This window comes from Panthera pardus, unplaced genomic scaffold (assembly GCF_024362965.1).
Source record: "Panthera pardus isolate Hobbes unplaced genomic scaffold, ASM2436296v1 HiC_scaffold_12, whole genome shotgun sequence".
NCBI lineage: Eukaryota > Metazoa > Chordata > Mammalia > Carnivora > Felidae > Panthera > Panthera pardus.
The window spans coordinates 49,123,622-49,148,996 of NW_026526677.1; the positions used below are offsets into that span (position 1 = coordinate 49,123,622).

At 38.8% G+C, this 25,375-nt stretch overlaps 1 protein-coding gene across 6 annotated transcripts in view; it reads right to left on the reverse strand.

Annotated features, from left to right (window-relative positions):
- ZNF143 (zinc finger protein 143) overlaps positions 1-25,375 on the reverse strand; it is a 55,388-nt gene that overhangs the window by 12,524 nt on the left and 17,489 nt on the right. For 5 of the 6 annotated variants that reach the window (XM_019456267.2, XM_053900000.1, XM_053899998.1 and 2 more), the window contains 9 exons: positions 24,914-24,997; positions 24,074-24,157; positions 22,377-22,573; positions 21,734-21,808; positions 10,877-10,996; positions 9,025-9,100; positions 8,227-8,352; positions 5,347-5,526; positions 2,004-2,231 (listed from right to left, as the gene is read on the reverse strand). In XM_019456267.2, the coding sequence (XP_019311812.1) occupies positions 2,004-2,231; positions 5,347-5,526; positions 8,227-8,352; positions 9,025-9,100; positions 10,877-10,996; positions 21,734-21,808; positions 22,377-22,573; positions 24,074-24,157; positions 24,914-24,997 (1,170 nt within the window). The remainder of the gene's footprint in view (positions 1-2,003; positions 2,232-5,346; positions 5,527-8,226; positions 8,353-9,024; positions 9,101-10,876; positions 10,997-21,733; positions 21,809-22,376; positions 22,574-24,073; positions 24,158-24,913; positions 24,998-25,375) is intronic. The other variant, XM_019456270.2, reaches the window with a different exon arrangement.

A 25,375-nucleotide genomic window follows, 5' to 3' on the forward strand; every position in this document is an offset into this window, starting at 1 on the left:
AGAAGGAGGGTAAATATGTTTTTTTCTTCCTTCAAAGAAGGACTTATGCTAATTTAACACTACTTCTCAAAAGTTAGTGGCTGATGCATGCACTCCTATGGCTATGGTCATCATGGTAAAATCTCCAGTCATTATTTCATGTCTTTTTGTTCTGTTTCACAGCTATTTATATACCATTATTCCAATGGGCTACCATACCTAGAGAATTGTATGAGAGAAAAGGAGTACAAATCCATCCCTATTCTTGGAAAAATAATCTTTGTTTATTATTTTTGAAATAAAATCTGTATCATTATATTACAGACTACTTTCTAAAATACAAGAAATTCAGACAATCTGAAAAATCAGCACTAAAGGAAAAGACTGAAGAAGCTTTAGAAAGGAAGAATTTCAAAACCTAAGCTTGTCCAGCCTATTAAAAAAAAAAAAAAAAAGCCTACTTTCTAACTGCAAGGATTCAGCAGTTGTTGGGTTTTCTAACCATGCCCACTTACAGTGTTTTGGCTAGAAAGTACTATAGCATTCAGGACTGAAGGAATTGTTATTTTCTCACCATCACATGACAGATATCTGAAAAAACAAATTAGAACTACAGGGAATCATTTCAGCAGGGAGTGAATGATCTGTTCTTTCCCTTACTCTCCAACACTTCAATATAAGAAGGAGAAAATATGATTTATTTTAATTTTTAAGTCTACTTTGTTTAGGAGGTACTCAGTGAAATAGGAGGATGGCCCAGGCTTTGTTTTATTGGGTGTGTGTGTTGTTTTAAGAAAACCTACTCACTTAGTTTACCTATTTACCTATGCTAAGTTACTTACGTGATATCATAGAATGTGATCCTCTAAAATATTTTTTCCCCAAGAGTTTATTCTTATGAAATGAATGTTTTTGTCTCCTTACAACAATACTGAATAGCACATGAATCAACTAAAAGTTATTTGGGAGTGCTCTGCCATTCTCATGCTTAAGATCAACATCCTTAGGGCACCCGAATAGCCTAGCTGCCCCTACCTTGCTCTCCAGCCTCATTTCATACTGCCTTCCCAGGCAGAAGTGCCACACTGGCCAGGCTTCTTTTAGTCTCTCCAATTTACTTTGCTCTCCCCAACCTCAGGGCTTTTTGTATTTGCCATTCCCTCTATTCAGAATGTTCTCTTACCTTTGCTCCTTATTTCCCCTCCCTGCGAAATCCCTGCGTCTCCACCTAATTAACCCCTATCCACTCTCTAGATCTCTCGTAGTAGCTGTTACTTTAACCTATGTAAGAAGTGTGTCTAGCTAACCTGTACTGAATTTAAAAATACCAGAAGGCTCACACTGCTTTTGCAGGGGATGTATTGCAACTATTTGCATTCACATCCAATTATATGTAGGGGTCACTTTATTAAGCAGCAAAATAACTCACATCACTCAACTTCAACTCAAACCAAAGCCTAGACTGCTCTAGACAACAGGGGGGCAGTGGGTAACACGTGCCCTGCTCTGCCTCCAGGTGTGCCAGGGTCCTCTGCTCCTGCAGCTCAGGCCACTGTCACTTGAAACACATGTGATCTCAAAGTTGGAAGGTTCCAGGGCTTCTTTAGGGATAATTACAGCTTTTCTTGCCAAACGGAAGCCACATTCAAGAGGCAAAAAACCCTTCATCACGTATGTAAGCATGACCGAGGTCTGGCACCACAGCCTGGCCATTTCTCAGAAGAAAAATAGCAATTCAAGCTGGGTATCCTAAATCCATTTTATTCCCATCTTTCTGTTTCTTTAACAAGAGGAGAACTAAACAGGGGTAAAAAGAAAAAGAACCTCCCAGGCTAGATTAACTTCCCTTCTTATACATCCCACAGCACCAAGTACCATTTTTTGCTACCACTTATTACAGTTGTAAATTATATATTTGTGTGATTATTTGAATGAAACTTTATGATCTGAGAAAATGCTATGCATCATAAATTATGGTAGCTGTTGATTCCCAGAGAGAGAGATTTATTGGAAAGAACACTTACCTGGGGGAGGCTCAAAGAAGGCTTCCTGCTCCTCCTCGATGGGCTCAGTGTCATTGTGGGCCGTCCGTTTGTGCATGGCCAGTGTGGAGATCTGCTTGTAGGTCTTCCCACAGTGATTACAGTTGTATGGTTTGGAATGAGTGTGAACAACATGATGTTTGTACAAACTGGAATATTCTGTAAACCTTTTGTCACATCCAGGGACTGTACAAACATATGGCTTTTCACCTAAGAACATACACACATACACACAAAAATCAACTTTTACATATATGAAGGCATAATCAATCCATTCCTCCCATGGGGAAAAAAAGCCTCTAATGGCAAAAATAGAGGTCTATCAAATCTCTCTTTTTTTTTTTTACAATTTATTTTTGATAGAGAGAGACAGAGCACAAGTGGGGTAGGGGCAGAGAGAGAGGGAGACACAGAATCCGAAGCAGGCTCCAGGCTCTGAGCTGCCAGCACAGAGCCTGACGCAGGGCTCAAACTCACAAACCACGAGATCATGAACCTGAGCCAAAGTCGGACGCTCAACTGACTGAGCCACCCAGGCGCCCCCCCTTTTAAGTTTTATTATTTATTTATTTTGGGAGAGTCCAAGTGGAGGAGAGAGAGAGAGAGAGAGAGAGAGAGAGAGAGAGAGAGAGAGAACGAACCCAAGCAGGTTCTGCACCAGCAGCATGGAGCCATACCTGGGGATCGAATCCACGAACTGTGAGATCATGACTGGAGTCTAAACCAAGAGTCAGACACTTAACCAAATGAGCACCCAGGTGCCCCAATGAACTGTCCAATCTCTTTCTATACTGCTACGAGGCAGAACACAAAAAAAGACTCCCTATGATTTTGTCTTTGTTCAAAAGGCTGTCTACATTCTAAGTCTTATCTCATGCCCGAATACCACTCTTCCCTTCATTTCAAGGGATGAGAAAAGTAAGGATAGAGATGTTGCCCAGGGTAACTCTAAGCTTTGATAAAACTAATTTATTGTTACCTATAACTAGACAAGTCAGTAACATTAATGCTGTATTAAAAATGACAATAATAAATGCAATGATTACTATAACAAATGCAGCTTTCCCTAAGGGTTTTATAAGGATAATAAAAAAGGTCTAGAAAGTCTACTAGACATAGTCTGAACACTTCAGTAAATCTAAAAGGACATATTCATATAATTTCTAAAATGTGCATACACGTGTGCATACAAGTGCATGTCTTACTTTATTCTCATTTTATACCTTCCTTGGATAACTGCATTTTCTTGTATGGTTCTAAACACAGTAAAACCACCCATAAATAGTAAAAAAATCTCACACTAATATAATCTGTAACATAAATCTTGAATATAAAGTAATGGGAAATTGCTTCCTGTCCTCTGCCCAGTCTATAGTCTCAAACTAGGGCAAGGTTAAGTTCTTATCTTGGTAGATGATCATGGGAGACATGTGTTGAGGGCAAGCCCAGGCACGGAAAGGGCAGGCAATTCCAACAGAAAACCAGTCCCATTGATATTTAGGCTGGAGCAGAAACCGCCACTAGGTGGCACCAAACCACAGTCAAGATGTAAATGATTTGAATTGCACTTTGGAGCTCCCTACTGGTTATCTGCATAGCCTCAACTGGGTCATCTAACCAACCTTGCAAGAGTGGATTGAATTGTACATGGCTGAATCTTTGTACTCCACTTACTGCATAATGCGGGCATTTACTATTATCATCTACCTGATGATCACTAGTCAATCTTTTCTACCTCTTGGGTCAGACCAACATTTCTAACTGCCTACTGCACCTCTCTACTTCAACAATTCTCAATCATGTACACATATGAAAGACCTGGGTTTTTAAAAATATAAACTGATGCCTGGGCCTCATCCCAGTAAAATTATGTCAGAACTGTGCAGATAGAATATGGAGAATTCTATTTTTAGAAAGCGAATTCAACAGGCAGCCACATTTAAGAACACTGCTCGGGGAGCCAGTCAGTTAAGCATTAGACTTTGGCACAGTTCATGAGTTCAAGCCCCACACTGGGCTCTCTGCTGTCAGTATGGAGCCTGTTTCAGATTCTCTGTCCCCCTCACTCTCTGCCCTTCCTCTGCTCTTGTATGCATGCTCTCTCTCTCTCTCAAAAATAAACATTAAAAAAAAATTAATTAAAAATAAAAGCACTGCTCTTCTTAAATGTCCCAAAGATCAGTATAGCTAAACTTAATGTGAGCATCCCTCTTATTGGAATCTAATTTGCCCATTAAACAGGTGAACAGCAAACTTTCAGGTAATGAGTCTATATTCCATTTGCTTTAAATGGGTAAAATAATGTTTTCTCAGCCCATCTAAAAATCCCAGCCAATTTCCCCAAATATCATAAAAAGGCCCTTAAGCACCTGTGTTATAATCCACTAGGAATGTTTACATAATATTAAGATAATATAGATAAAATACGAATTATCTAGGGGTGCCTGGGTGGCTCAGTTGGTTAAGTGATTTGATTTTGGCTCAGGTCATGATCTCACGGTTTGTGGGTTCGGGCCCTTTGTCAGGCTCTTTGCTGACAGTGCGTAGCTTGTTTGGGATTCTCTCTGTCTCTCTCTGGCTCTCCCTCACTCGTGCTCTCTCTCTCTCGCTCTCTCTCTAAAATAAAAAAATAAACTTAAAAAAACCCCAATTATCTAATTATTTAACAGTCAATGAACTCAGTAGTGGGTATATGTCTGTGTGTAACACACAATGATACAGTAAGTATCAGACAGGAATTCTGTTTTCCTTCTACACCACAAACATGTAAAAATCAAATCTCTTAAAGACATAAAAGGAATACAAATTATAGTAGCAAAATATCATTTTTCTTCTAATCTATGGTTTTCTTTTCCAGGCCTCTGGGTTTTCACAGTCTTTTCCGTTTTCTTAGAGAACACTTTAATAATGTAGGAAACATGGTGATGGACTCAGTCTAAAAGTCCATTTCCCCTGGGAAAGCCTTCCTTGAATACTTCTCCATTCCCACAGAGACGGCTGCTCCCCCTCTCTACTCCCGTAACATCTTGTCCACGCAATGGGAGAAACTGCACTCTGTAGCAATTAACTATCTGCCATCTCTCCCCAGTTCTACTGCTCTGGACTATGTCTTATCTGTCTCTGTACCTCTGATGCCTGGCAGGGGAACACACAACAGATGCTCAGTCTGCTGACTAAATGAATGTATACATGCTAATGTGAAGTTTTTTTAAGTTGCTTAATCCCTCCCCACCATGCCAAGTGGTAGGAAGGAGAGAAGGAAGGAATTACTTGGAAATGGGTTTATGGAAGAAAGATGGAAGGCAAAGAAATCAAAAACTGTTACCTGTGTGTATCCTCACATGATTTTTATAATTGGTTGCACTGGCAAATGCCCTCCCACATCCTGGTTCTGTGCAATAATAAGGTCTTTCTCCTGTGTGTGTCCTAATATGCACTTTTCTGATATTTGATGTTGTAAAAGACCGACCGCAGCCTTCAAAGGGACATTTAAAGGGCCTTTCTCCTGAAAATACAAAAAGGAATAAATTGAATAGTGCAAAAATACATAGAAAATTGAAATGTCTTATCCTTCAATTCTGCCTAGGATCATACTCATAGAGTCCTTCTGCACTTCCCTTTCAGGTTTTTTTCCCCTATGAATAGCGTCTTCTACTCCCAGCTTAAATTTATATAGGAGAATCTGAATATTATTCAAAACTTATCATTGCACAACTTTCCAAGAAGGAATCATCCAGATGGGCATATTAAAAATGAGCTTAGAAAGGCAGAGAAAGAAATATCATAAAGAAATACAAAAGAAAAACAGAGTTAGGGGTGCCTGGGTGGCTCAGTTGGTTAAGTGTCCGACTCGGCTCAGGTCATGATCTCACGGTTTGTGGGTTCGAGCCCTGTCTCGGGCTCTGTGCTGACAGCTCAGAGCCTGGATCCTCCTTCAGATTCTGTGTCTCCCTCTCTCTTTTCCCCTCCCCCCATTCATGCTCTGTTTCTCTCCGTGTCAAAAACAAATAAACATAAAAAAAATTTAAAGAAAAAAAAAAGTTAGGAATAAGAATTATGTTAGAAAAACACCAGAATACCCAAAAGCTTATCTCCTATTTTATTTATTATGTAATACTTCAAAGAAAAATGTATGTTTTTTAAAAATCCAGTGTCTAGCACATAATATGCATCACATATACTTGCTGAATATATTACTATTACTATTCTCATAAACTAAGCTTATGAAAAAGTCTATCCTGCCAATTATATTTCTTTTCTTCATACCTGCTTTATACAACCTCAGAACCCAAAGGGCCTCTAAACTGTCAAGCATGAAATAATAGCCTTGCTTTTGATGCTTTTTTAGAATGAGTTCGAATTAAGCAACAACTCTTGTGATATATAAAAATCTCTGTGTATAGATAGATAAATAGATATAGATATTTACCCGCACATATAAAAGTGTGTTATTTTTCTTTTGGTCAAGTAAAATTAAGATTTTCCTGCTGGTAAAAAAAACACTCCAAAAGATTTCTGCCCTCAAATATGAAATCATTTAAAAAGGAGCAGGAATCTCTGATCCTTTCTTTAGAGAAAGTTTTCTTTCAATATGTTAACTTAAAGTAAGTACTTTGTCTTGGGTAAGTCCCTTCTCCTGTCTGGATCTAGACAACCTTAACCTTTTCCCGGCTCTGCCGTGTTGGGATGATAAGGAAGCAAGAGTTCTAACAATTCCCATGGTGATATATACACTACTACACTACTCCTCTGACTCTATAGGACCTTGCTTTATTTTTGCACTGAAATCACTTGTTTGTAAAAGTCATCCCTAAAGCCCCCTTACACAACCCAACTTTTTACCAATGAAAATACGATTTAAAAACTGATACACAAATATGTAGTTTGCTAAATGCATACTATCAAAGGAATCACAATTTCAATGTTTTGACCAAATATTAATAGAACTAGATTATGGTTTTATATAACTTTTACATAACAAGTTGGCATTATACGGTAAATCCAAATAGAATTTGCAGGAATTTGGAAAAACATGCTTCTGATACAATGGATAAAAATAAGTACATGAATGAAATAGAAGCAGAGACCTACAGCTTTGTTTGTAAACACTGTATAGTCATGTATTTTTTTTTAAGTTTATTTATTTATTTTGAGAGAGAGCACAAGCAAGCCTGTGAGCAGGGAAAGAGCAGAGAGAGAGAGAGAGAGAGAGAATATGAATCCCAAGCAGGCTCCACACTGTCAGCACAGAGCCTGATGTGGGGTTCGAACTCACAAACTGTGAGATCATGACTTGAGCTGAAATCAAGAGTTGGATGCTTAAGTGACTGAGCCATCCGGGTGCCCCCTGAACATTAAAAAGCAAAGCGTATCTGGGATCAAATTTGAGCTAAAAGTTAAACTTTAATGAATGGACAAATCCTCCATGGAAATTTGCTAAACTATTTCAAAATACTTAGTAGCACCTGGGGACAAAGTTATCACACTATGTTTAAACCATCTGTAGTAAAATTTCAAACTAAATTATTAAGCTATATATAATATGCTTAATCAATAGCTTGTAACAGTACCTCTTATCAACAGTTTCTGGAATCTTTCCAGCTCTCATCCAAAGCAAATAATTACCTTTATAATTGGTTTTCCAATTCTACAAATAATCAAGTACAAGAAAGGGAGGGAAGGGGAAATATAAACAAAGTACCCTTTAGGAAAAGGAGAGAAGGAAGTTTAAAGGGAACGAGATATGATCACAAGGAAGTAACAAGCCTTTCTTTCTGTGAGGCTGTTAGGAGTTCATTTTCTTAAGCAATAGCTTAATATAGGAGAAACAACGCTGAATTGAAAAGGAACTGGGTGCCTTAGGTTCTGGTCTCAGTTGGGCTAGTACACAGACATGCAATCCTAGGTAAATAAGCCTGCTGCTCAGATAATACCTGCAAACTGAATGGGCTGGTTGTCTATGACCATTGTTCACCTTTTTTTGGGATATGGACCCCTTTGAGATTCTAAAAAAAAATATGAGCCCTCTTCCTGGAAAGAATTTCTGGAGTTTAAGAGAAGTCCTTGAAGCTAACTCTGAAATGTCCAGAGACTCCTTCCCCAAGTCCCCTCCCTGCAGATTAATTCCTGACCTGAAAAAAAAAAAAAAAAAAAAAAAAAAAAAAAAAGTCCTGGCCTACATACAGTTATTTGTTTATACCAGTACCTGTATGAGTTCTTATATGTTTCTGTAGATCTCCTGAAGTTTTGAAAGACTTAGTACAATTATCTTCTGAACACCGATATGGCTTTTCTCCTGTATGAGTTCTGACATGACTTTTTAATCCATAACCTTTAAGAAAAACGTAAAGAAATTTAATTATATGAGACCCCTCTAAGCATGCCCACTGAGATTAAACTATTGAAAAATATAGTAAACACCAAGGATATAATACTAGGCAAACACAACAGAACAACCATTAACAACGTGTAAGAGTGTAACAGCTAAGGACTGTCCTGCTGGAAATGCAATACTTTCATCTCTGTCTAGAAGAGGTTCTATATGTTTCTTTTTTTAAACGGCTCCAATCTTATTAGACGTTCACAACTCATACCCCAAAAGCTTGAAATGGAATCAAGACATTAAATGAGGACTAAGGTAGAAGTCAGGAGGCCAGGCCCCAACCCCTGCTAAGTCCTAGTTGCCCATGGTTCCCTCAGGTCTATCCTAACGTTAAAGTCTGTGTCAGCTTCTAATGCTCAGCTTTTACTTTTTTGCTAAAAGAAAGCTGAGTGTGGAGTGAAACACCAAATGCAGTAGGCAGAAATAGGCCTGAGGAGAAAAGTGAGAACAGAGAGAGAGAATAGAACAAGCAGGAGAAGAGGAAGTTAAGGGAGAGACTGAAAAACTGGTCACTGTGCATCCACAGATTCAGACAAAGGCAAGGGATCAGTTCCTACAGCTGGCCTGTCTCTGTTTGCCCCCTAAGAAAGACCAGGAAACAAAGAAAATTCATGTTTTTACCTGTTGCAAATGCTTTCCCACAGCCTAGGTGCTCACACTGATAAGGCCGGTCTCCTGTGTGTGACCTCTCATGGACCTGTCATGAAAATACAGGCATGATTCTACTTCCTTTAGGCAATTCCTCAGGTAGATGGTCTCAACATAGACCTGGTTTTTTTTTCCCTCTGTTGAATTACAGCTGACCTTTGAACATGCAGGGGTTAGGGATGCTGACCACCCCCCACCGCTGACCTCCTGTGCAGTGAAAAACCAGCATAGAACTCCTGACCCCCCCAAAAAAAACTTAACTACCAACAGCCTACTATTGAGCAGAAGCTGATAACAGAAAGTCGATTAACACATTATTTCGTATGTTATATTCTTACAATATAGTAAACTACAGAAAACGTTAAGATAATAAAAGAAAATACATTTACAGTGCTGTACTGTATTTATTAAAAAAATTCACGTATAAGTGGATATGCACAGTTCAAAACTGTGTTGTTCAAGGGTGAACTGTATTTTGTTGTTTGTATGGGTTTTTTTGGAAAAACAAAAGACAACCTTTCTCAAAAACTGTAGCCCAACAGTTCTCAATATGCTAAATGCTATATGTTATGAAGGATGCATTGTAATTTTTTTTTAATGTTTATTTTTGAGAGAGAGAGAGAGAGCGAGCAAGCGAGCATGAGCCGGGGAGGAGCAGAGACAGAGGGAGACACAGAATCCAAAGCAGGCTCCAGGCTCTGAGCTGTCAGCACAAAGTCCAACGTGGGACCCAAACCCACGAACCATGAGATCATGACCTGAGCTGAAGTCGGACACATAACCGACTGAGCCACTCAGGCACCCCAAGAAGTACTCATTTTAAATAAGGAACAGGAGCATTAGAGGTCTGAGTTTTCCTACAGTGGTCAAAGGTGTCTGTATGGAACATATACATAGCGAGAGCTAGGATCAGAGCATAGACAGAGGCCACGCAATGTAAGGTTAAGAGTGTGGCGGCTGCTGCTACAGGGGCCTTGCCAGGAGGCAAGGCTTCACCATGAGGTGTTTGCCTTCTCTAAGCCTCAAAGTCCTTTCTGTAAAGCCAAGACATAACTATATCTAGTGTAGAGGGCTGCTGTGACGAATGATCATGACAATGGCCAACATCTACTGAATCTTTACCATGCACCAGGTCATTCTTTTCAGTACTGGTACGTATACAGTATCTACTTATTTATTTCTCACAAGCACTGTGTGAGGAAGGTACTTTTACCATAAGGAAAAAGGTACTCAGATGCTAAGTAACATGTCATGGTGACACAGCAATAAGTAATGGAGATGGGCTCTAGGGCTGCGACTCCAAATATGCTAAATGTTTTTAGCCTTGCTAAAAGCAAGACTTCTGCTTCCTGACACACTAAGTTATTCAATAAATGTTAGCTATGGAGTTGTGGTATGTTGTGTTTAGCTGCAAGCAAAATACCTGGCCTATATATTTGAAACATGAAACACATTAACACCAACTTCTGCTAGATTTCAGCAAATCACTGTTAACAGAATGATTACACATACATCTCTCATAAAATTATATAAATTTCCCATTTGACAAAAATATATTCAAATATATAGAGTATCTACCATGTGCCTGGTGGTATTTTGGACATTAGGGAGACAGAGATGAAGAACACATAATCCAAGCGCTCAGAGTTGAGAGTTTCTGAAATCTGCGTATGGCTTCACGTGATCTGTGTAAGAGCATGAGCGTGTGTCTATATCTTGGTAAGTGAGGGAAAACAATGGCATTTGAATACTACAACTATATCATGTTGGCATTTAATGTCCTAGGTACTGTCATAACTAAATACAGCATTTCCTTTATATATACCTTAAGATGATGAGCCGTTGTATATAATTTCCCACATCCATCATATTCACATCGAAATGCCTTCTCTCCACTCTGCTGAGACTTAGCAGTTACTCTTGTTGCATGTCCTTGTAAGACAATCTAGATGAAACAAAAAGTACGACTGAAATTATTTACACGGAAATAAAATAGATGAAATTATTATTTTCAGAATAAAAAAGATAAAACTGCAATGTGCGTTTCCAGATTCAGATCATCATTTTACAAAGATTCTATCATGTTGAGCCAGCTAGGTTAATTCTGTTCTGTGACTGAAGTCAGCGGCTGTGGAAGAAATCAAAAGGAGATCCACAAGGGGGCATAGCTAGAGCTCACAGATCTATTCCCATTCTAGAAAAATCAACCCAAGTAGCATCTCCATTGTATGCAGGTATTCCATGATGTGCTCAAGGGATCTATCTATCTATCTAGATAGATATATTATATATTATTTAGGACATGTGCCCTAAAAACAATGTAAAGAGCACTTTCAATTTCAAAAGCATTTCAAAGCAATGGAAAAGAGAGGCTTATGACATTGGGGTCCCCTGCGGGAGACATTACAATCCATATGATCCTACTCCGTAACCTTTATTCAGTAGAAGATCATTTTTCTGGGACTCAACACCACAAGACTTCAAACAATTGTACTGATTTTAGAAGCTTTTTAAAGACAGCCACCTATTTTAGAAATTAAGATACCATAAAAATGGAAGACTGACTTTCTACTCTGCAGGCCCTGGGGTGACAGAGCTGTAGGTTAGGGCGAGCTGTCTCGAAGTGAAAACAAGGGGTGGAGGTGAGCAGTCCAGACAGAAGGGAGAGTATGACCAAAAGTATGGAAGGGTGCCTGGAGAAAGCGGAAACTTACTATGAGACTGTCATGTCTATATGACAGAATGAATAACAGGAAAAAGGGAAGATTAGGACCACATTTGGGAAGAGCTTTAGATGCCATTCTGAAGAGTAAACCTCGATAATGAAAGCAAAGGCAGGCATTAAGAGTTTTCTTTAATGGGAATGCAAGCTGGTGCAGCCATTCTGGAAAACAGTATGGAGGTTCCTCAAAAAACTAAAAATAGAACTACCATACAACCCAGCAATTGCACTACTAGGCATTTATCCAAGGGATACAGGTGTGCTGTTTCGAAGGGATACATGCACCCCCATGTTTATAGCAGAACTATCAACAATAGCCAAAGTATGGAAAGAGCCCAAATGTCCATCGATGGATGAATGGATAAAGAAGATGTGGTATATATATACAATGGAGTACTCCTTGGCAATCAAAAAGAATGAAACCTTGCCATTTGCAACTACGTGCATGGAACTGGAGGGTATTATGCTAAGTGAAATTAGGCAGTCAGAGAAAGACAAAATCATATGACTTCACTCATATGAGGACTTTAAGAGACAAAACAGATGAACATAAGGGAAGGGAAACAAAAATAATATAAAAACAGGGAGGGGAAAAACAGAAGAGACTCATAAATATGGAGAACAAACTGAGGGTTACAGGAGGGGTTGTGGGAGGGGGGATGGGTTAAATGGGTAAGGAGCATTAAGGAATCTACTCCTGAAATCATTGTTGCACTATATGCTAACGAATTTGGATATAAATTTAAAAAAATAAAAAATAAAACAAGTTAAAAAAAAAAGAAAAACAAAAAGTTTTCTTTAAGTTTACTTATTTAAGTACTCTCACACCCAGTGCAGGGCCTGAACCCAAAACCCATGACCCAGAGATCAGGAGCAACGCATTTCTCTGACTGAGCCAGCCAGTTGCCCCAGGCATTAACATTTTTAAAGTAAAGGATTGACCAAGATCAGCTCTGTGTTTTAGAAAGAGAACTCTGGTAATGGTGTGAAACAGTGAAAGACAAAAGAGGCAAGGAGAGTAAAAGAAGCTTGTATGATCATGAATATGGAAGGAAAAAGTGATGAAAACCAGCCTAGGACAATGACCATGGAATTCAAAGCAATAGATGATTCTGCAGCTATTTTAACGGTGAAGACGGACAGAATCCAAATTTCAAAAGCTAAATTAATAGGCTAATGCTATAACAGGTATTTCAGGGCTCTATTGGTTATTTCAGTAAAGGATGTATATAGTCTTTGTGAAAAAAAAAAAACCTGATATATTACCATGAGGGAAATGTCTCAAAGGCAACAGAGAAGCTAACACCAGTGAAATACTAACCATCTTCTAAAACCATCTACAGAAAATGACTTTATTACTATCTTGCTTAATGTATGTTCTGAGAATTAAGAGATAACCTTAGCTCTGCCATAAATTCACTGCGTGACCTGGAGCAAGTCATGTATGGCTTGTTTGCCTGTCTGTATAGAGAACACATTGTACTAAATCAGTGATTTTTTTTTTTTAAACATTTTAAAAATTCCTTTACCAGATGAAATCTTACACAGCAGTCTACTGTGCAAAAAGATAAAGACATTCCTGCTTCTGCTGGCCCAGGCAGGCATGGGTAGCTCTGCTAGTCCCTGAGGGACCTCAAAGAAACCCTAGGATCCCACCCCCGCAAAAATCAGAGCTTGAAAACTGCTGTACAAGAAGACAGTGCTAAGTCCCTTCTAGCTTTAGCATCTTAGAGTTCTGAGAAGGTGCAAATCCCACTGGTAAATAAAGGGCTGGATCTGAGACTGAATTCCAAAGTGACTTCGATAATACAAGAGGTTAACTACCATTTGTTGAGGAGGTGCTTTATGTGATGCGCTGTGGTGGGTGTTTTGCATGAGCTGTCTTACTGGTCCTCCAAGACTATCCAATGAATTAAATATTTCCTGTGATTTACAAATAAGAAAAATGAGGCTCAGGGTAGTTAAGTAATGTAACTTGCCCAAGGTCCAAGGCTGGGAAATAGGACTTGAAGCAGATTAGCTCTAGAGTTCACTCTACTAATCCCCCAGTGTTCAGGATGCAGTAACCCAGCAGTAACGAACTGGCAGAGCTCTGTAGTCAGAGAGGGAGAGACCTGGCAGGTTTGAGAATAACTGGTCATTTTACTGCCTAGTTCAGGACTTAAAATTCCATTTATTATAAAGTCCTGATGCACACAGCAGACAGAACTTTTGTTATTTGATGTGGGTAAATTTCTCTCTTAGGATGTAAATAATTTATACTCTTGAGGAAGGATAAAATGAAAGCAACTTGAAGAATTTTTTAAAGTATGTTCTCTTTCAAGAAAGGAATTAATCAAAAAAGTATGGCAACAGAGGGATCTTTAGGGAACCATGAGACACCTCAGAATTGCCAGGAAGATTTAAAACACAAACAAAAAACCTCCAGAGATTTCTACCAATGGTTACTATTGGGTAGTGGTCCCTTCACTTTTTATTTTTACCTCTACACCATTTGGATTTTTTTTTCAAGTATACATACAATTTGACTCGTTTTTTTAATGTAATATTTTTTTTACTTGAGTATAGTTGACACACAATGTTACATTAGTTTTAGGTGTACATCACAGTGACTGAACATCTCTATATGTTATGCCATGCTTACCACAGCGTAGCTACCATCTGTCACCATGTAACACTATGATAATACCACTGACTATATTCCCCGTGCTATGCCTTTTATTCCCTCAATGTATTCATTTCCATAACTAGAAGCCTGTATCTCCCCTCTCTTCCACCCATTTTGCCTATCCCTCCACACACCTTTCTCCTCTGGCAACCATCTGTTTGTTCTCTGCATTTATAAGTCTGATTCTCCTTTTGGTTTGTTAATTTATTTGTTTTGTTTTTTAGATTCCACATATAAGTGAAACCATATGGTATTTGTCTTTCTCTGACTTATTCCACTTGGCATAATCCCCTCTAGGTCCATCCATGTGGTCACAAGTGGCAAGAAATCATTATTTTATGGCTGCAAAATATTCCATTTTATGTATCTCACAATTTCCTTATTCATCTATCAATGGACACTTGGGCTGCTTCCATATCTTGGCTACTGTAAATAATGCTGTAATAAACGCAGGGGTGCATATATGTTTTCAAATTAGTGTTTTCAAGTCCTCTGACCATTTTTTTTTTAATTTTTTTTTTTTAACATTTATTTATTTTTGAGAAGAGAGAGAGAGAGAGAGCATGAACAGGGGAGGGTCAGAGGAAGAGGGACACATAGAATCTGAAACAGGCTCCAGGCTCTGAGCTGTCAGCACAGAGCCTGACGCGGGGCTCGAACCCACAGACCGCGAGATCATGACCTGAGCCGAAGCCGGACGCTTAACCGACTGAGCCACCCAGGCGCCTCCCTCTGACCATTTTTAATCAGATTATTTGTTTTTCTGGTGTTGAGTTGTGTAAGTTTTTTATATATTTTGGATATTAACCCTTGATTGGATATATCATTTGCATATTCTTCTCCCATTCAGTAAGTTGCTTTTTTGTTTTATTGATGGCTTCCTTTGCTGTGCACAAGCTTTTCATTTTAATGTAGTCCCAACAGTTTATTTTTTATTTTGTTTCCCTGGCCTTAGGAGACACGTCTACAAAAAATGTTGCTGTGGCCAAAGTCAAGGAAATCACTGCCTATGTTCTCTTCTAGGAATTTTATGGTTTTAGGCCTCACATTTAAGTCTTTAATCCACTTTGAGTTTACTTTTGTGTATGGTAACAGACAAGCAAAGAAATAAAAGGCATCCATATTAGAAAGAAGTTAAACTTTCACTTTTTGCAGATGACATGATACCATACACAGAAAACCCTAAAGATTCCACAATAAACTATTAGAATAAGTGAATTCAGTAAAGTAGCAGGATACAAAATGAATATGCAGATTGGTTGTGTTTCTATATACATTAATAACAAAGAAGCACAAAGAGAAATTAAGAAAACAGGTACATTTAGAATTGCACCAAAAAGAATAAAATACTGGAATAAACCTAACCAAGGAGGTAAAAGACCGATACTCTGAAAACTATAGAACGCTGATGAAATAAACTGAAGACAATACACAAATGGATTTTCTAAAAGCAAACATGATTACCTTTTTTTAAAAAACCAAGTATATAGCAGCTATCTATATAGTAAGTTCATTGGTCATTTTGGGGTTTTTCTTTGTATTTTTCTGAATTAAAAAAAAAAAAAAAACAACCTCTAAAAATATTATTAAAAAAAAAAATTCCTAGGTTCTATCTCAGACCTACTGATCAAATCTCTGGAAACTGATCTCAGCCATGAGTTATTATTTTATTATTAAAAAAATTTTTTGGGGGGCACCTGGGTGGCTCAGTCGGTTAAGCGGCCGACTTCGGCTCAGGTCATGATCTCGCGGTCTGTGAGTTCGAGCCCCACGTCGGGCTCTGTGCTGACAGCTCAGAGCCTGGAGCCTGTGTCAGATTCTGTGTCTCCCTCTCTCTGACCCTACCCCCATTCATGCTCTGTCTCTCTCTGTCTCAAAAATAAATAAACGTAAAAAAAATTTAAGAAAAAAAAAATTTTTTTTAATGTTTATTTATTTTTGAGAGAGAGACAGAGACAGAGCGTGAGTTCAGGAGGGGCAGAGAGAGAGGGAGACACAGAATCCGAAGCAGGCTCCAGGCTCTGAGCCATTAGCACAGAGCCTAATGTGGGGCTTGAACCCACGGACCACGAGACCATGACCTGAGCTGAAGCTGGACGCTCAACGGACTAAGCCACCCAGGCGCCCCAGTAATGAGTTATTTTTTAAAAGTTCTGTAGCTCAATCTCATTTTTGTCCCTGATTAATAACTACTGATTAAATACCTTTCTTTTAGAGATGAAGAGGCTCAGAAAAGCAAGGTTCATTTCCTCAAGATCACATAGTTAGATAAAAGCATAGAAAATACATATGAAATATGATCCACATTCAAACTGCCTATATCCACAGGCAGGTTTGGGGGTAATTCTCCAGCCTACTTTCTGGGAGAATCTGCCACCCCACCCATAGACCCTGATAACCAGAAAAGATGGTGTATATAAGGCTGGCCAGTGGTCTATGCCCTATGTGGCCTAGCTTATAAAGTCAAGCTAATTTTGATAAGTCAAACCCACAAATTTTCCCTCCCTGGAACATGACCTAGGAAATAAAGGAAAATCTTGAGTTGGCTTTGGGTGGGAAGCCTGAGACAACAAGGCTGTGATGAGCTACATGTAAACTCAATGATACAAAAAGGAAGCCTGTCTGCAGAGACAAGAAGGGAGCAGAGATGCCACGGAGGAGGCGAGGAGGAAGAGAAAGGAGTGGGATTAACCTCCGGTCCTGACTTCTTTGCAATTCTGGTTCCTGTGAAGCCCCACAGTTGTTCAGCAGTTCCTGTTCTCTGCTTCTTACAAGCTCTGCTGTATCCTCATAATATATCTCTTTTTTCCTAAACTGGCTTGACTGGCTTTCTGTGTTTTCCAACTATTAGAGCTCTGATTAAAAGTACCAAGCCAAAGAACTTTGATCTCCAATATAAATAAAATTAGTTTCAAATGAAGTCAAAACTAATGGCACTCATGAAAAAAGTCTTAGTATTCTAATACATAAAGCATCAACAATGCTATATAACGCTGACAAATTATGTTCTCATATATTAGCTAGAATCTTAAATGAAAATCTTATTTGGTTTTCATAATCTCATAAGATGGGTAAGGCAAGATTATTGTTATTTTCATTTAGTGGATAAGAAATCTCAGATCCAAAAAAACCCCAAAAACCTCAGATCTAGAGAAGTCATGTAATTTGCTCAGTCACACACCTACTACATGGCAAAATAGAAACTCTACTTGGATTTTTTATTATACATGTGTGCTACTTGAACCCCATCAGCCTTACAGTTCTCACAAATGAACACATTGGCATTCTTAAGTAGAGTACTTTGGATCAACGTTTTCAAATTGGGCACCACTGATATTTTGAACAGGGTAATTCTTTCTGGGGGGGCTGTCTTTATGTCTTGCAGGACATATACCCACTAGATGCCAGTAATACTCCCCCAATTGTGGGGGCGCCTGGGTGGCTTGGTTGGTTAAGCGTCCAACTTCGGCTCAGGTCATGATCTCATGGTCCATGAGTTCGAGCCCCGCATCGGGCTCTGTGCTGACAGCTCAGAGCCTGGAGCCTGTTTCAGATTCTGTGTCTCCCTCTCTCTCTGCTCCTCCCCTGTTCATGCTCTGTCTCTGTCTCAAAAATAAATAAACGTTAAAAAAAAATTAAAAAAAAAAAAATACTCCCCCAATTGTGACAACCCAAATTGTCTCCAGACATTGCCAAATGTCTCCTGGTGGGGGCGGCAAAACTACCTCCATATGAGCACAGCTGCTTTACATACTCTAGGTATTTTTTTTTTTTTTTTTTTTTAAAGTTTATTTATGTTGAGAGAGAGCCTGATCAGGAAAGGGGCAGAGACAGAGAATCTCGAGTGAGCTCTCTGCTGACAGCCCCAACCTGGGGCTCAATCCCGTGAACCATGAGATCATGACCTGAGCTGAAATCAAGAGTCAGAAGTATAACTGACTGAGCCACCCAGCACCTCAAACTCTAGGTCTTTCTTGTCTTATGACAAGAAATTTGGTTTCATGTAAGAGATCAGCTCAGCAGCACAACTAGTATGTTTATATTACAGATGGAAGAAAAAGTTCTCAACTATAAGCATCAAAATGAAAAAAGTCTAGAGCTTTGAAACAAGACTATTTACAAAAAATCTGCTTTAGCTACAGACTTTTTATTGTTCATTATTTATTTTAAAGTTCAGCCAGGCACAGAGTTACAGTTCTTAAGCATTCTAGCACAAGTAGGAGTACCAAGAGATAAGCCAAGAAGTTACAGATGCTGTTTATTTGCAGGGGTTCTTTTGGGATATTTTGACCCTTTAATACTATGTACTGGGCTCTCAACCTCAAATATGATACTAAACTATATCAAAGGAGGGAGGTTTGGGGCACTTGGGTGGCTCAGTCCGTTGAGTGTCTGACTTCAGCTCAAGTCATGATCTCAAGGTTCATGAGTTCAAGCCCCACACTGGACTCACTGCTGTCAGCATGGAGCCCACTTCAGATCCTCTACCCCCCTTTCTCTGCCTCTCCTCTTGCTTGTGCACACTCTCTCAAAAATAAATAAACGTTAAAAAAAATAAAGGATGAAGGATTCGTGAATTTCTGGTCCAGCACTAAAATGATGAAAAGAAATTATGAATCACAAGTGCAAACCACATATATAATTAAAAATGTTCTTGGGGCATCTGGGTGGCCCAGCCAGTTGAGCTTCTGGCTTTGGCTCGGGTCATGATCTCATAGTTTGTGGGTTCAAGCCCCACGTCAGGCTCTGTACTGCCAGCTCGGGACCTAGAGCCTGCTTTGGATTCTGTGTCTCCCACTCTCTCTGCCCCTTCCCCACTACGCTCTGTCTCTCTTTCTCAAAATTAAACACTTTTTTTTTTTTAATTTTTTTTTCTAGCAGCCACATTTAAAAAACAAAAAGAGGGGCACCTGGGTGGCTCAGCCGGCTAAGTGTCTGACCCCTGATTTTGGCTCAGGTCACGACCTCACAATACATGAGTTTGAGCCCCGCATCAGGCTCTGTGCTGGCAGTGCAGAGCCTGCATGGGATACTTTCTTTCTCTCCCTCTCTGCACCTCCCTTGCTCACTCTCTCTTGCTCTCTCAAAATAAATAAACAAACATTTTTTAAAAAGTAACAAGAAACAGGGGAAATTAATTTTAGCAATTCTTTTATTTAACCCAGTATGTCTAAAATATTATCATTTCAACGTGTAATCAATATGAGAAATTATTGAGATATTTTATATTCTTTTTTTCATAATAAGTTTTCAAGTGCTGTATATGTATTTTACACTCACAGCACATCTTAATTCTGAGTGGCCATATTTCAAGTGCTCAACAGCCACATGTGGTTACCATATTGGACAGCCTACATCTAGTCTGTAAAGGAGGGGTACAAAGAGCAAAGGAGAAAAGGCTACAGTTGCAAAAAATCCTAGTCAACTTCCTTCTGTTTCTTTGTCTATTACCACCAACACCAAACGGTTATATGTCTGCGGTAACAGGGCTTTTTATGACATTTTGCTTTAGCAATACTGAATTCCTAGTTATGTTTTTGGATCCAGAAATTAATTACTGCTGGCAACAGATAGACTTTAATGATAATAGTATATTATAATGTTACACAACCCAGTGGTAAATTCACTCATTTTTTACAAGACCCATTCTGTATTAGTTTACTACAAGTGTAACTCTGTCTCTCCTTAAAAATGTTCCATTATTTGGGGTGCCTGGGTGGCGCAGTCGGTTAAGTGTCCGACTTCAGCCAGGTCACGATCTTGCGGTCCATGAGTTCGAGCCCCGCGTCAGGCTCTGGGCTGATGGCTCGGAGCCTGGAGCCTGTTTCCGATTCTGTGTCTCCCTCTCTCTCTGCCCCTCCCCCGTTCATGCTCTGTCTCTCTCTGTCCCAAAAATAAATAAAAAACGTTGAAAAAAAAAAATGTTCCATTATTTAAAAACTTAATTGTTAGTCACTAATAGGAGATAGACTCTAAGGCACTGACCTACATCTCTTGAATGTATTTACACTACGCTTGCATTTTAGTAGAGTATGTCTTAGGTGGATTTGACATCCTGCAGTTCAAAAAATAGTTCTCATTTTATGAATTCAAACACTTGAAAAATTTGCCAAGAATCACACAGTTGCAAAGCTGATGGGCTTGGTGAATTGCAAACTGTATTTATACTACTGCCGCTTCATGATACCATCTCAGAGAATAAACAGAAATACTAGCTATTCAGCAATGTTTAGAAGCATGAAATTTCTACCAGTGATTTCAGTTATTTTACCATTTATTATTATTATAAATGTAAAATCTTCTTGATAACCCCTAAAAGTATCACTCCATGTTATTAAGTGTGATGCTAATGCTCAAGTTAAAATCGTGGCCCTGAAGCAATAATTTTAGAATAGGAGTTAAGTATGATAAAACTCTCAAAGAATGCAAACAACTACCATAGGGGAGGAATCAGCAAAATATTAGAGATAACTGCTGATATTTTCTCAAGGAGCAGAATTAAAGCAAGAATGTGCTACACTAATTATATACAAGCTCCAAGACACCCACCCAAACATGTCCCCCACAAACACAAAATTCAAAACAGAAGCTTTAATTAATCTAAGTTTTGGATTTTTGACTTGTAGATGTCCCAGGAAGCATCTGTGACTGCTTTGTACTTCCTACAAAAAGCTTTCCACAAAACTTTTAGAGACACTGCTGCTCTGGACTGTTGTGTGGATAAGAGATGACCAACAACTGGACCCAGGGTGAGCATCTAAAGCAAAGTCAGCCAACCCGTGGCCCAGGAAGCAGTCTGGTACAAAAACCATAAACAGTTTTACTCAGTAGGAACAATGATGACTAGCTAGGCTGGACCTTCTCTTCAGAAGTTGAAAAATAGGGTATGCAGGGAATCAGATGGGAGTGGAAGAAACAAAAAGACACAAAGAAGAAAGTAGTGAGGGTGAGTGAGTCCCCAAAAAGGTGGAGCCCTAGAAAAAGAATCCACAAACAACCATGGGTGGGGGCAGTCAGAAGACCATCTGGTCTCCAAAACTGCCTTGGATTCCAGAGCATAAACTTCATTTGGATTTCTGTGATATTTCTATTGCTTTAGTGCCACTCTGCAACCACACATAATGAATCCTGAAACCTGGGGTAGTTCAAGAAAGCTACTGCCTAATACATACACTCTTTCTCCGGAAAGATTTTCCTAGAGAGGCAATGATTTAGCTATTGCTTTCATCCACAGAAGGGCCTGGAAATGCTAAGGGAAAGAGATTCTTATATAAAAAAGTAGCTTTCCACACCTGCATTTTCTTCTCTTGCTCATTCTCTCCAATTATTCCAGTACCTGCTACACTTTCACTTCCATCAATGGACACCTGTAGGAATAAAATAAAGCTTAACAAAGTTTTACATTTTGGTATTTCTTTAGGTTGGGTGACAAGTACACAGGGATTCATTATCATTTATTTTTGTGTATGCTTGAAATTTTCTACTATAAAAAGTGGGGGGGAAACCCTTTTAGTCATATGAAAGATATATGTTCAATATAGGGAAAAAAACCCAGCCCTTCTGATGTAAAATGTAATTGAGACTTTCCTTCATGTTTTCCAATCTCTAATTTCTGTTTCTTAATTCATAAGCTGTTCCATCTATACCTTATTTTTTCTTTCGCGGCACTCATCCTTGAATATACATCTTTTTGTGAGTTATCTCTCACCATTTCTTTTCTAGAAATTCTTATTTCATTCCTTTTATCTTTATTCAAATAGTTTTTTCTACACTTCACTTCTTTTAAGATAAATGCTGATCTTCTCCTAGAGGCTTATCTGATTTTGACTTTGAATTGCTAGTTTCTTATTTGATCAAGTATGCTTTTTAATTTTATTTTAATGAAAAATAAAGAAGCCATATCTGGGATGTTCTTGACATTGTAAAATGCTGTACCTTTGCTGCATACTGTTCCAAAGCACTGATGGTGTCGGGGTCAATGGTGGCATCCCCGGTGTGCAGACCTGCTACTGTGCCGTCAGCCTGAATTGCCAAGATGGTATCAGACTGCGGGACTTGCACTGCGTGGTGGATGTATGCTGTGGTGCCGTCTTCCAGCTGAACTGCCTGTAATGCGCTCTGGTCATAACTATCTGGGGGAGTGGAAGAGAATGGCATTAAATTAAAGGAAGTCTGACAGAGTTATATGTTTAAAGGAAGAAGGGAATGAACTTTCACTGAGTAGTTCTATGAGCACCGGTCCACGTGCCTAACGTGTGTGACTTCGTTTAATCCTCACAACAGTTCTGTGAGAGGTGGGTATATTCACCACTCTCATTCCATAAAAGGGAAACTGGAGGTTTGGGGAAGTAAAGCCACTTTTCTTAGGAACCAGAAAATTTCAAAAACTAACAATTAACAGTCAAAATCAGTATGTAGAGGAACCAGGATTTAAACTCATGTCAGTATGACTCCAAGATCCATGAGCTTTTTTTCCTTCTAAATAGTCACACCAAGATATATACAGCATTGTGAAATAATGAATCTAGACAATTACAATGAACCTGTGATTAAGTCCCACTGCTAAAGAAAAAAATTCAGGGTTTACTTGTTCTCAACTTTAATTAAACAAATTTACTTATAAGTTTAAGTATCCTAAATTTTAAAAAATTTCTCCCTTTGGTTTCACAACTACAGTCTTTCGAAAACATGTTATATCATTCTATAAAATATTTTATAAGGTAATAACAGCTAACATTTATTGAGCATTTACTATGTGACAAATATTGTTCTATGTGCTTTACAAATGCTTGCACACATTTTGTCCTCACAACTACCCTATGATGTGGATACTTATAATAATACTCATTCTACAGATGATGAAATTAAAGCACAGGGAGGTTAAATAATCTGAACAAGGTCACATAGCTAAAAGACGGCTGACCCAGATTTGAACCCGGATAGTCTGGTTGCAGAGCGGTGTTCATTACTCCTATGCATTCCACCTCAAAACCCTGGTCCTCCCTACACGAAATTAATATAAAGCATGAACACTTCTGTCCTATTTGCTTCAAATAAAGTTTAAGATTTTATTTAGATTTATTTATTTATTTATTTATTTATTTATTTATTTATTTATTTTTAGAGAAAGAGCATGCAAGCATGGGAGAGGGGCAGAGAGGGAAAAAGAGAACCTTAAGGAGGCTCCATGCTCAGCACAGAGCCCAACGAGGGCTCAATCCCATGACGCTGGGATCATGACCTCCTGCACCAAAATCAAGAGTTGGAATGCTCAACCGACTGAGCCACCCAGGTGCACACAAATGGTGCTCTTTAGTTTTAAAGACCAACACGACAGGCAAAGGACTTTGCTTTAAAAAAAAAAAAAAACATTTAAGAGGAAAAAAATCAATAACTTTCAAATGCTTAATTTCATATTCGAAAAGCAGCCTCTATTTAAAGTTTTCTATTCCAACCTGTTACTTGACAGTTCAAATTGCTAGAAAGTTTTTCCTTGGACTGTGCCAAAATCTGCCATATTTCAGAGAACAAACACAAATCTTATTTTACATGAAAGCACTTCAGCATGTAAAGGCAGGTCTTATTTTTCCCACACTCCCATTTCTCTCTTCCTATTTCCAAAGTTATTTTACCTTTGGAGGTGTGGTGAATAAATGCTGTAGTTCCATCTTCTAGCTGCACTGCTTGACCATCCTCTAAACGCAAACTGTCCCCTGCTCAAGAACAATGCTTACATTTAGATCTCATGTCTTCTAAGTACATTCTGATAACTCAGCAGCAAGAGTCAATAAACCATTAAACACATTATAAAGACCTATACGTGCTTTATGAGTCCTTGAACGTTTAGTATTTTCAGTAAAGCTGCTCTAAGTAAGTGCTTAGTAAAAAGATATTAGAACACTTGTTTTGGAAAATATACTAGAGAATTAGGAGAGTTGAAAGAAGGGAAAAAAAGAAGAAAATGAGAGACATGTAGGAATTAGTTCAAGTGACAGAAAGATTCACTTAGGACTGTTGTCCATTTATCTCTGGAGCGTAGTCCAGTAACTTCTTTCGTATCATTTTTTTTTTTAACGTTTATTTATTTCTGAGAGAGACAGAGACAGAATATGAGTGGGTTAGGGGCAGACAGAGAAGGAGACACAGAATCCAAACCAGGCTCCAGGCTCTGAGCTGTCAGCACAGAGCCCGACGCGGGGCTCGAACCCACAAGCTGTGAGATCATGACCTGAGCTGAAGTTGGCCGCTCAACCGACTGAGCCACCCAGGGGTCCCAGTCTTTCGTATCATTTTTGAGAGAATGTCTCAATGAAGTCAAAATGGTCTTTAGATCCTCTCTTTGACACATGCGGATCTCCCCTTTCAAAAGGAAGACTAGAGACCTGAACCAAGTTTAGGCAGTAAGAGGCAGCTGGAGGTAACAAATCGTGAAGCATGAGAATCAAGACGGTAAGTAAGTATCAAATACTTACTACTTTTAGGTATGGGTACATGTTGAACATAGGCAGCAGAACCATCCTCCAACTGAATGACCTGGCCATCTATGAGTTTTCCATCTGGAACAAAAGATTTAAGCCAATAAATTAGCACAAGCAAAAACTTTAAACTTTATACAATTTCAAAATGATATCAACTATAAAAACATACACTACTTAAGATCATGTTCATCTTGATTCTTCCCTCAATGTTCTGAAGCAATTCAAAAACACATCCAGTGATCCTATAGAAAGCAGAAAATCCTCCCTCAGCCATTCTTCCTCCCCTCCAACTTTCAGTTAAATAAGTTCAAGAGGAAGAGTGGCTCATCACAGCAAGCTACGTGAGCTGAATCTCTATTTACCTTTTGGAGCCACTTAGGAACAGTGACCCTGACTACAGAGAAGCTGAACCTGGGAATACTGGCAGATATGTCAGTGTATGTGAGGCCAGTTGTC